A 12,576-nucleotide genomic window follows, 5' to 3' on the forward strand; every position below is an offset into this window, starting at 1 on the left:
CTCGTGAGCTGATTGACTCGTAGGCTGTATGACTCGTGGGTGTCGGTCTCGTGACGTGCACCCGATCGAATTACCGTTCTTACCCAGCAGTTTAACGAACTTGTTCGAAAGCAATCCTGGCTGGCGCATATTCACGAGGGCTCGCTTACAGCAGATCTCGTTGTCAACCTGCCAACACAGTACAACTTACCCACCTTCAACTCGATCTTGGCTGAGATATTTTCGATACGCATTGTGGAAGGATTATGGTTTGAAAGAAGTACTGGTTAATCCAAAACTTCGTTGGATTGCAATTTATATTATAAAGGAAATACTGAATATCAGTAGAGATTGGTAATTAGAAATAATTAGTTACAGGATCTCAAAGGGACATCACGTTATCTAATATCCATTTTTTGCACTTGAGATCATTACTATTTTTAACCTCAATTCCATCTGCGAGGCATTAATCGCATTCTTGTATCCTTTGTGTCATTGCAGTCAGTTTTCTTATTTAGTGTTTTCTTGGTTGTCTCGGAATATAGGTATCTAAGAGACAATCATCTTCAAAGACTTGCGCCAGGGACATTCATTGATAACGACTATCTTCTACGTTTGTAAGTGTTCGCCAAGTGTTTACATACAACGTTTTAGAGTTAAAAGCCAATAGGCAAATGCCAACAGAAGTAAATATTTCCATAGAATAACTCATTTTTATTTCTATTTTTTCACCAGGCCCGAAATTCCAAGAATCTTAGTCTGCAAGGCGTCAATTTAGAATCAGTCAACATTTTTCTTCTTTAATCAATTGTTATTCTTTAACCGATCTAGATTATCCTTACCAGTTTTGTTTTCTTTTTTGTTTTTTTCTCTCTTTTGAAAAGTAATGCACCTTTCATGAATGCACTTTCTTTGTCCTTTATCGACATAATATCACATTACAACAGGTACGTGGAAAATAACGATATAACAGTGCTTGAGAATGGTACTTTTCTGGGTCTGGAACAACTGTGGTCTCTGTAAGTATTTAAATAGCATGCACCTTCACCTATAACTATTAAGAAAACCTATTTTGGTTTGGGTTTGTTTGATTTATGTCCGTGTTAAATCAAATACAAATGCAATACACATTTTCAAAGACACAAAGACAAAGAATGACAAGTGCAATTATTTAAAATGACAACATAACATTACACAAAATTAATAGATGAACATAAGAAATAGTAATGTGCAGCAAACATATACTGACAATGTCAAAAAGATACATGTAGTAAGTATTTTTTCAAGTAAATATAAAAGACAATTGAAAGCAGGAGACCAACATCGTGAGCGGTTAAGCTCACAATTTCAATTGTATCTTGTTACCTGCAATTCAGTCACGTCGAATGCATGTGGTAATGCATGCCATCTCGACATGTGTTGTTTGAGCCATGAATTAAATATTGGTGTTCAAAGACAAGACAGGCACAAAATTAAAACGACTGATAAAAAAATGAGATATGGATTCAAAATTTCATCATAATGTTAAGTGATAGCTGTAGTATAATTATATTTCATTGCTTCCTTTTCAAAACTTTACAATAACCTTCCATTTTGGTTTTCCTTTGTAACGTATTATTAACAGATATCTCTCAAACAACAATATTACTTTCATCGAAGCTGGGGCATTTGATGGCTTGAAGAACCTCTGGTGGTTGTAAGTATAAACAGATAGCACTAAACGTGAAATGAATAATACCAAATAGAATAAAACGAATGGCATTTTTCATCACTTCTTATTTTTGTTTCAATGCGTATTCCTCCCCTCACTATAATGTAGCATGCAAATAATAACGAAAATAATACAATGCTCCGTGGGTGTGTTGTACCTAACATAACTTAAACATTTTCGTTTATTCCAATTTGTGTAGATGTAAATGTTTATAACGAAACAATTTGGTCCAGCGATTGTGTAGCGTGTGTTTGTGTGTGTGACTGTGACTTGCAGTAAATTTGTTTTGTGTGGAACAAAACAGTTATTACAACAGCATACGTGGACATTTGATTCAAGCAAATTTGTTATTATGTTGTTTTTCATGTCTTTGTTATAGAATTCTGGTGAATGCTGGTATACACAGGATTGAACGCAACACTTTCCACGGTCTGGAAACACTATTCTACATGTAAGTCATTTGTATTGAACAAAAAAAGAAAAAAAGAAAGAAAGAAAGAGAAAATAAAAAAAAATCCACCCCTTTGAAATCGAGTGAGCAATATGAACTCGATCCAAACTGCGGGGTTTACACACACACAAACACACACACACACACATACACACACATACACACACAATATGTAATAGTATGCTTATGTGTGTGTGAAAAGGGTAAGGAAAATAACTTGAAGACAATTTATTTCTTCACACAGACCATTAATGGATAATGAGATAATCCTGTTTTCTTTTCTTTTCTTTTTTTTTCTTATAGGGATCTGTCAAAAAACAATCTCCGGATGATTGACAGTAACTCATTTGAAAACCTTGAGACGCTGACAGAGTTGTGAGTAGAGTTGTCATGATTTTACCTTTTTCATAGGAAGTAATATCTGGAATCTCTTTGAAGTTAATTTCGCAACATTGCGGCAATATAGGGTCCTCTGATTTGTATTACTATCGTATCCTTGTAAAATTACGACACATAACAGACAAAAGAGTAGTGATGAAAAATCAACAATAAGAAAAAACAAACAAACAACTTTTACTCAACTTGGAAGACGTGACCTCTAATTTTAATGTAAATCTCTCTCTCTCGTATATTTATATAAATGTAAATGTGGTATAATACACATTTGCATGTATATTATATATATGTATATATATATATATATATATATATATATATATAAGTTAATAGCGCTGCTAAAGCAGCTTAAAGTTCACAAAAAGGTCACTTCCCAACAGTATGACTACCTCTATCCTACGGCTGAGAATGTACCACGTCTCTAAGACTCACAAAGAAGGCTTCCCCCTCCGCCCCATAGTGGATTATATTGGATTCATCGGGTACAATACCTCAAGGTCATTAGCAGACATATTGTCACCGTTGGGTAGGGAAGACAGATCATCATGTACACAATTCCAAGAACTTGGCAGAAGAGTTTAAGGACATCACACTCGAGGACAATAAAGTTCTGGTCTCGTCCGACGTCGTGAGCCTTTTCACCAACACCCCAATCGGCCAATCCATCCAGATTGTGAAGGACAGACTTCAGATAGACTCCGAATTACTCACAGTGGACGGCATCATAAAGCTCCTCGAATTTATCTTGTCGACCACCTACTTCAGCTTTGACGGCAAGATATACCGCCAGAAATACGGAGCAGCTGCAATGGGCAGCCCTGTGTCCCCTATTGTCGCAAACATCTACATGGTGTCTTTGAAGAAGAAGCCATCGCCTCCGCTCATAATGACATCAAACCTAGAGTTTGGAAACGGTATTGGATGACATCCTTGCCATTGTATAAGCAGACACAGTCGACAGACTCAAGGCACACTTGGACCAAGCTGATGACACAGGCAGTATCAAATTCACTCATGAGCTAGAGGTTGATAACTCCATCCCTTTCCTGGACACCAAGATCACCAAAAGACCGGATGGCACAACCAAGATGGTCGTCTACAGGAAAAAAGACACACACGGGACAGTACCTGAACTTCCAATCACACCATCCACTCCACCAAAATTTAGGGTTATCCGCAAACTCATGGATAGAGCTCACTGCATCGTCGCTGAGGAGGCAGAACTGAAGGCAGAGGAAGAATACATCCAGTCCTCTCTCAGGAAATGTGGATACCCTGGCTGGTCCTTCAAGAAAACCAAAAGAAAAAGTGGGAAAATCAAACCAAGAAGAACTCACACACTAAACCAACCAATCAGAGGAGGAAGTTGGTAACCATCCGATATGTAAAGGGTACCTCGGAAGCCTTGCAAAGAATTTACCAGAAATACCACATCTCCACAGTATTCAGGCCACACAAGAAACTCAGGAACATCTTAGTACACCCAAAAGACAAAAGATCCATTGATGACCAAGCGGGGGTAGTGTACCAGATTCCATGTGGGAACTGTGATGAAGCTACATTGGAGAAACAGCCAGGAAATTCGGTACCAGGAAAAATGAACACAAACAAGAGATGGACACAGTTAGTGCATCCTACTTCACATGAGGAAAAGGGAAGAAAGGAATCCACCTCCCACATGCACAAGTCGGCCATCAGCGACCATGTGGCCACTGAAAACCACCACATCAACTGGAAGAAGGGTTCCATCCTAGCCAGAGACTCTGGAAAAACCTCAAGCTGGATAAGGGAAGCCATTCACATTCGCAAACAACAAGAGGAAAGCTTCAACCGAGACCTGGGGCAATACTCACTTTCCTCAATATGCGATCCCATTCTCTCAGATCGGCGTGCGCCAACTACGTCGGCCCAGGGGAAGTCCTTCTCACAGCGCTCGATCTGAAGAAGCCTGCAGAGCTAGCAGAGTCTTATCAAACGAACGTTCATCCAGTATATATATGTATATATATATATATATATATATATATATATATATATATATATGAATGTATAAATATGTGTATGTGTGTGTGTGTGTGTGTGTGTGTGTGTCTGTGTGTTTGTCTGTGTAAATTAATTTTGCATGGGTATGAATCAAAACTATCAAAAAACTTTCTTGTGATCTCTTTTTGGGAACGCGTAGAGATCTTTCTCGTAATGGCATCATCGAAATCAAAGGGGACGCCTTCGTTGGTTTGGAAAGCCTCGTCACGTTGTAAGTGTTTTTGGTAATGCTTCCCTTTGTTGTAAATGACAAAACAAAATGTTTTAGATTTATGAAAGAAGTATCACAGCAGTGTTATGAATTTTTTAAAGGAAAAATCGGCTACCTTTTTGCATATATACGGTTGTTTTTGTTTTATTTTATTCTGTTTTTGAAAAAAAAAAACGCCGACATTTAAACTCAGCATTCAATTACACATAAAGGCGGTTGGGAATTACCTTACGTCAATTCAAATACAAAAAGCAAACAACAGAACAAGAACAACTTCACAGAGTAAACAAATTATTGTGCAAAAGATATCAAATTCTGGAATTGTCTTTCACAAATACCTCACTTCTTTTATTTTCTAAGGTGAAACTGCTTTCTTTTGTACCCCTTATTATCAAATGTTTTGGACAGTCGTAAGGTGAATAATAATTGGTTATTGATCTGTAATGTCTCCGGTACTTTTTCGCCTCTTACTACAAAAAAAAAAAACAATAAAAAAATCCTACTTTAATACTAATCCGTAGAGAATGTAAGTAAGGCGTAATGACGTTGTGGCTTTGACAGCGCTTGCTTTCAGATATAGTACATATTTATGCATAATATGAAGATTGTGCATTCAATAGAAAGAAGCAAACGATGCTACTCCGGAATACAGACTACTTTCGTCATGTTTTGCCTCTCGTTTGTAAGTGTCATATGTAAATGTAATGTTAAAAAACTCCTTTTGAAAATCTTATTTCGACTTGTTTAGTTGGGCAAACCTTAGGAAAGGAAAACACAGCAAAACATTTTTTTTTTTTAACTAAAATTTATCAAATCACCTCCACCTTTAGTTTCTGCACACTTTCCCTACGAAACAAAGAGCCTTTTGTAAGTATATTAAAATGCATTGCCTTACATAATATTATAGTACAGTACAAAAAAAAAACAAAAACGAACGGTTGGCTGATCCATTGATTTGACTTTTTTTCGTTTATTATCATTCCTTGACAGGGATCTTTCTCATAATAATATATCGGCTATTGACAGCAGAACATTTAAGGATCTTGACAGTCTTTACGCCTTGTAAGTACGCAGAGCTGCTTTGTTGTTGTTATTGTTGTTGTTGTTGTTGTTGGTTGTTGTTGTTGTTGTTGTGGCCAGCGATTTTTACAAGAAACGAAGTGGGACAAATTGTATATGATAATTAAAGCTTATCGTCTGCAAAAAATCAGAAACAATAAAAATGTAACCTTTATTAGACGTTAATATAAAAAAATAAACCAAGGCATTTAAAGTTAATATTCTATGGAAGCGCCCTGATCACTAAACTCCTAATCATGTGTTACACAGGCATTTTGAACCCTAACTCCATCTGGAACGGTTTGAATGAATCGTAGAACCTGACAAACTTGAAACTTGGTATATTCATTTAGTACCTTCGGTCTATAACCATATCCACGTATCAATCATCCATGCCGGCTGTTGCATAAAGCTTCTGTTGAATTTTCCCGCTCACTTGCATCTCTGCTATCCTGTGGAAGAGAGGAAAAAAAAAAAGGGGGGGGGGGGGACGGCTGAGAGGTTAAGACCACGCGGATAAAATCGGATGCTTCCATACACGTGGGAGGATCGAAACCAGCCTAGCAGGAGTGCCCTTTGGCAAGGCACTGTCTTTATCCTCGTTGCTAAGACCACATGCAGTCTTTCGGAAGAGACTTGAGGCCGTCTGGTACCGTATGTAGAAGAGCAATACCCTAACGCACGTATTAGAAGAACCCACTTCTTTTCTCTCGTGTAGAGCAGGGTGAAATCCCAGTGAAATCTTCAAATGCGAAAAAACAGCAACTAATATTTGCAAGAGCCATTACGATTGAAGGAGGTAGATTAACATGAAAAAGAAGAAGAGAGAAAGAAAGAACAAAAATATGATAAACTTTTAGTTATAAATAACATTTATAACCTGCAGGAAAGTCAACCTATCAAAATGCATGGACGTGATAATATGACAGTCAAGTATTAAAGAAACAATCTAACATTCGAGCAACGAAATTACTTCATTTCTATTCATTTTTTTTTTCGACTATCCCATTTCCACTAGTACCTTCTATGTGTTTTATATGGTTACAGTGTTCCGTGTGTTTGTATGCGGTTTTCCTGTTTGGATGTTTATTTGGCTATGTCTTCTAGAGTGTTACAATCCTTAACTTTTGTTTGTGGTTACGAATGTTTATTACACTTCCTTGTATCGGTTTCTCGTATGCAGAAATTTGTCGACGAACTTCATTCAGCGCCTGCTACCCAACTCCTTCTCGAATCAGGCGCAGCTGACCTATTTGTAAGTTGTATGATGTTTGCTTGTTGGCTCACGTCATTGCCGGGCTTTGCCGGACCGGACGCATACGTTAATACATCAGTATTTCCTTGTAGGCTATTGTTGGCGATGGACAGTGACTCCTTATAATTTGCGTGTATTCAAGTCAGCACACAGAGCATACAATAAGGGAAGGATGTAAGTTTAAATGCTCCATACATTGCTGTTAATGTTTTTTATTCACTTCAGTTAATTTACCATTTGCTGATGAAACTAAAAACCCAGCATTACTGCTTTAAAATAGCTTAAATGTGAGTTAGGGACCGAAACAGCCACTGGATGTAAGTCTAAATGCTCCATACATTGCTGTTAATGTTTTTTATTCACTTCAGTTAATTTACCATTTGCTGATGAAACTAAAAACCCAGCATTACTGCTTTAAAATAGCTTAAATGTGAGTTAGGAATCGAAACAGCCACTGTAACATTTTGAATTGGTAGAATTGATATTAAGTATCGTTGAATATACGAAATGTGAACAAAATTTATGATAAAAATGCTTCCAGACTAAAACATCTACAGTTATGGTTACTGAGTAAAAAAAAAAAAGAATAATACAGATACCTCCTTATATTTTAGGCTTTATCGCGAAAATCTTAAATGATCGAATGCTTTGTGATACAACAGACGTACACATATGCATTAAATGTCGTATCTTGAAGAAGAAAATCACTGTTCCCAAAGGTAACCAGGACCTTTAATGGCAGCCATGTTGATTGACATTTCTTATTGTGCTTAACTCGTTCACTTTCAGGGATCTCAGTTACAACCCAATCACAGTCGTCGAACCGAATGCATTTGCCAACCTCTCCAGACTTGAGTACCTGTGAGTTACCTTAAAATCAAACAGAAATGTCCCGATATCACCTCGTCAAGCATTCACCAACAAATGTGTACTTGTTGAAACAAAGAAAGCATGGATTCTTGATTATTATGTATATTCCATGCATTCCACAAAGCGAAAATGAATGTATGAACATTAAAGTGCAAAATAGGGAGATGTTAGGGTTATAAGACCTCAAAGCAGAATGAATGAGTAGTTAGTAATACTGAAAATAAAGATTTATGCAAGAACAAAATAAGATATGACCACGTTAATTTCTATTATTATGTTAGAATGTTCGAAAATGTATTTCTTTACTGCCTCAGGTAAAAATACCTTATTTCAAAAGAGTAATTCGAAATATGTAAACCTCTGAATTTTGAACGGGAGTAGTGTTTACCTTTGTTTTTGATAGATACACTCAAAATATGCTTCCAACTGTCAGAAATCGTTGAAAATGTCAGAAAGAAACAGCAGAAACGTTCATGGATAAATGTCTAAACAAATCCTGTTGCTTGAAAATGTGCTAGAAAAAAATTGTTGAGAATTTTCAAGATTTCTTTTTTCTTGATAGCATTAACTTGTACCCTGCACATCGCTGCATTTTCGGACTTCTTTTTTTTTTCACTCTATTCCCATTTCTGCGAAAGCATTCTTTTAACTTTGATGAGGATTTCTTTTTCTTTATGATAATACAGATACTATCAGTACAAAAGAAAAGATCCACTTTAACGTTTAGATAGCTTTTGTTTGACATTTTACTTTTCAGTGTGTCTGATATTGATTTAGTATTCTCATGTTCCTTGGGAATATAAAACAAAACAACAATGTATACACACTTTTATAGTCATGCATCTTCAAATTACTGAGCAGAATTCTATAGATAGATCTAATGAAACAGCCAATATCCTTATGAGGACGATGGATGTACATTATCTTCATTAAAAGCCCATTCCGGGTAAACGGCAAATACGGCTTAAACCAAGTACATATCGTTGGTAGTTGAATAGGATGTTTGCCTTTTTTGTCTTTTATTCATGTTTAGACTTCTAGCAGGAGCGGAACTCAGAATTGTGGACGGAAACACAGTTTCTCCTCTGAAGTCTTTGAAAGCTCTGTAAGTGTGACTCACTGCATGCCCCTCGCACTGAAGTTGCGTCTGTTTGTATACTATATATGTATGTGTGTGTGTGTGTGTGTGTATGTGTGTGTGAGTGTGTGTGCGCGTGCGCGTGAGTAGATGTGTGGGTGCATGAGTGCGTGTGTACGTGTGTGTGTGTGTGTTTTGTTCTTCTTGATCATATTTAGTATCAAGTTATGTATTATCATTTCTGAAATCACAATAGAATGAAAGTAAGTTATCCTATCGAACTCTTAGATTATCGAATCTAAAGAAATACTGATTTCAAGACAAGACAAAGTGATATAATTATCATTATGACTCGTTCACATTTACTTTGTCCTATGTTCCTTTACAGACGAAAAGTATCGTGCGGCATGTTCTCACATTTGTCTTGAGCCGTATAGAGTACAATGTGTGATGACAATGTCATTCATCGCTATGGAAACTTGTTTTAAACAACCTCACCTGGCCCGAATATTTCTGAATATTATTGTTGCTAACCATGCTCGCAATGGTGACCCAAGCTATAACAAAAATCCTGACATCATCACTTCAATGCTCTTTAACTCTTTATGTGCCACGTTCGCACGTCCGACTCAGTCGACGGCGTGCCAACTTCGCATATTCTGCTCAACAAACAAAACCGCCAATACCGATCGATAAATTGCTAATCACTGCTAATCCCGCGGCACAATGAAAGCGTTTCTCGTGCTTTTGTTCCTCTCATATACGGCTTGCATTCTATGTGTAATAATTGACTATCAAGCGGTGTTCCCACCTAGATTTGCTCGTACATTCTAAGTTTCTGTCCCGGTTTTATGTGCAAAAGTCATGCCTTTACAGTAGTGTAGCAACTGGTCATTCAACAGAAAAAATTGAAAATAGATTCGTCATACAATTTATATCGAAACAAAGCTTGGCATTCCTCTTTAACTTTGCCTGATATTATGCTCATCTTAACAGAAATTAGTAGAAGTTATACAAATTGGAAAAACAGAATTCTTTCTCAAAGCATGACTACCTTCCTGTCTCAGAATAACGTGGCACACAGGGGGTTTCGACCATGGCACATAAAGAGTTAAAGATTGCGTGATCTTGCAAGTTCCTCTCAAATTCTCTCGATGAAATAGAGTAGACAAATCTTCAAGCGTTAATAAAGTCTCAAAAGACATGAATATACTTCCTTCATATTAGGTTCCATTTTCTCGCAGAGTCACTTGAAACATCATAACATACATGTTTTTTGCACGTATATTTTCTATACATTTATTATATACTATATTATAATTATGTATTCAAACAGGATGTATTGATATTGCATGTATGTATAAATATACCCATGAACATACATGAATACGTTCATGTGGTCACGATCCCTACGTGCTTTGTGGCATTCATACTGCCCCACGCTTTGTTTCGTCATTCATAACGTGGTTTAAGTCAGGACATGAAAAAACGGTTTACACATTATGTTACCACAAGATCAGTTTTACTTTTCTTTAATGAAACCAAGTCAAATAACGTGATATGAAAATATTTCCCATACGTGCGTTAACATAGAAAATATGTATTTAACGATCAAGAGAAATAGGGTACACACTCAGTGGCATCCCATTAAAATTTGTACATTATGCATTACTGTAAAGATAACGATCTAACACTGAAAGCGTGGTACAGTTAGCAGAGGCATACTGTTTGCAGCATGGTACTGTACGTTGTTAATCAACAGAAGAGTGAATGTTCGCAGTGATACTACCGGCAGTGCATACTTTTTCATGATTCCCTTCATGTTTATGCTATCTCTCTTCCAATTCTCTAACAACTATATAGATCCACATCTGATACACGCCTCTGCTGCCTACTCCAGGATCGTATGAACACCACCTGTACGTCAACCGTTCCATCGAACCCACTAGACACCTGCGGTAGTCTCTTTCCAAGTGGTGTATTGAGAGTGTTTGGCTGGTTGATGGGGTTAAGCGCCCTAATCGGCAACTGCGGGGTGCTATACTATCGTCTTTATCACGAACAAGACAGCAGGGCCCAAAATCAACTGATAGCAAACCTCGCTGTGGCAGATTGTGTAATGGCTGTGTACATGATAGTGATAACGTCGGCAGACCTTCATTTTGGGTCAAACTACTTTTTGGCTGCTCCACTCTGGCGGGATTCGGTAATGTGCAAGTTTGCAGGCTCTCTGGCATTCCTTTCGAGTGAAGCATCCGTAATCAGTCTCTCCCTCATCACACTTGATAGATTCACATGCATTGTCTTTCCGTTTGGCAGTTGGAGAATGACCCATCGCATGTGTAGAATCATTCTCAGCATCACTTGGATCATCGTGTTGGTTATTTCTATCCCCTCGATGATAGATAGCTCAAAGATTCCTGATTTCTACGGGCAATCTGATGTGTGCATCGGGCTTCCCCTGCACTTGACGTCTGGTGAAACTGGTGTCTTAGTTACAACGAAGGAATCGGAATGGAGTAGGGATTACACTGTCACTTTCTTGCCTCTAGACAACGCAAAACGTCCTCCTTGGCTTTACTCAATCGTTGTGTTTATCGGCATTAACCTTTTTTCTTTCATCTTCATTGCAATTTGCTATATTATCATGTTTATTAAAGTGAGGCGGTCAAGCAAAGCGACCAAAAACACCGCCTCTCGGTCACGTGAGATCAAAGTGGCTCGCAGAATGGCGATTCTGATCGGAACTGATTTTGCCTGCTGGATGCCCATCATTTTAATGGGTATCTTAAGTCAGACGAACACAGTCGACATACCAACAACTCTCTATGCCTGGAGTGTCATCTTCATTCTACCTATCAACTCCTCCCTAAATCCGATGCTTTACACTTTTATGTATTACCTTGATAAAGGCAAAAAACCTCCCAAAAACAGGAGGGCATGAATCTTTGTTTGACCCTGACAGGTTTGCAGAAAACGTACGCATCATAGACTATGATGGTGAAATTACATGATTCGAAATATTGACAAATAATAACCTGCGTAGAATCGTTCTGTAGAGCCGGAGATCTGTGTAGTCTCATAAACGAAGTACTGATGGGAGACGGGTTGTGACTTACTTTACAAAAGCACTGTTTAATAGGACAGGTTTAAGCGGACGTCATTTCAAAACTTACTTTTCACTATATATCGCACCAGCAAAAAGAATAATTCATACAACTGTATATATATATATATATATATATATATATATATATTTATATATATATATATATATATATATATATATATATTTTATATATATATATATATATATATATATATATATATACAAATATATGTACCTTTCCTTGCTCACAGAGATATTATGATGACGGGCTGATTCGTTGAGTGCAATGAAATGCTTAGCTTGTAGTTTAATGTGAATTAATATAGATAATATAATATAACAAAAGAAACAGCGTAGGCAACGAATATTCCCCGCTTTTCCAAATATTTGTTATTAAACTTTATTAGGATTATT

General features: G+C 37.2%; 1 protein-coding gene across 1 annotated transcript in view; it reads left to right on the forward strand.

Annotated features, from left to right (window-relative positions):
* Positions 1-12,252, forward strand: part of LOC139739684 (uncharacterized) — an 88,285-nt gene extending 76,033 nt beyond the window's left edge. Inside the window, exons 25-35 of the mRNA XM_071650294.1 lie at positions 525-596; positions 927-998; positions 1,604-1,675; positions 2,070-2,141; positions 2,445-2,516; positions 4,720-4,791; positions 5,782-5,853; positions 7,034-7,105; positions 7,895-7,966; positions 9,009-9,080; positions 10,917-12,252. Of these exons, the coding sequence (XP_071506395.1) occupies positions 525-596; positions 927-998; positions 1,604-1,675; positions 2,070-2,141; positions 2,445-2,516; positions 4,720-4,791; positions 5,782-5,853; positions 7,034-7,105; positions 7,895-7,966; positions 9,009-9,080; positions 10,917-11,997 (1,801 nt within the window). The 3' untranslated portion in view covers positions 11,998-12,252. The remainder of the gene's footprint in view (positions 1-524; positions 597-926; positions 999-1,603; positions 1,676-2,069; positions 2,142-2,444; positions 2,517-4,719; positions 4,792-5,781; positions 5,854-7,033; positions 7,106-7,894; positions 7,967-9,008; positions 9,081-10,916) is intronic.
* Positions 12,253-12,576: the final 324 nt, after the last annotated feature.

This window comes from Diadema antillarum, unplaced genomic scaffold, assembly GCF_040938485.1.
Source record: "Diadema antillarum isolate AM-2024a unplaced genomic scaffold, OU_Dant_1.0 seq00000810_RagTag, whole genome shotgun sequence".
NCBI classification, from domain to species: Eukaryota; Metazoa; Echinodermata; class Echinoidea; order Diadematoida; family Diadematidae; genus Diadema; species Diadema antillarum.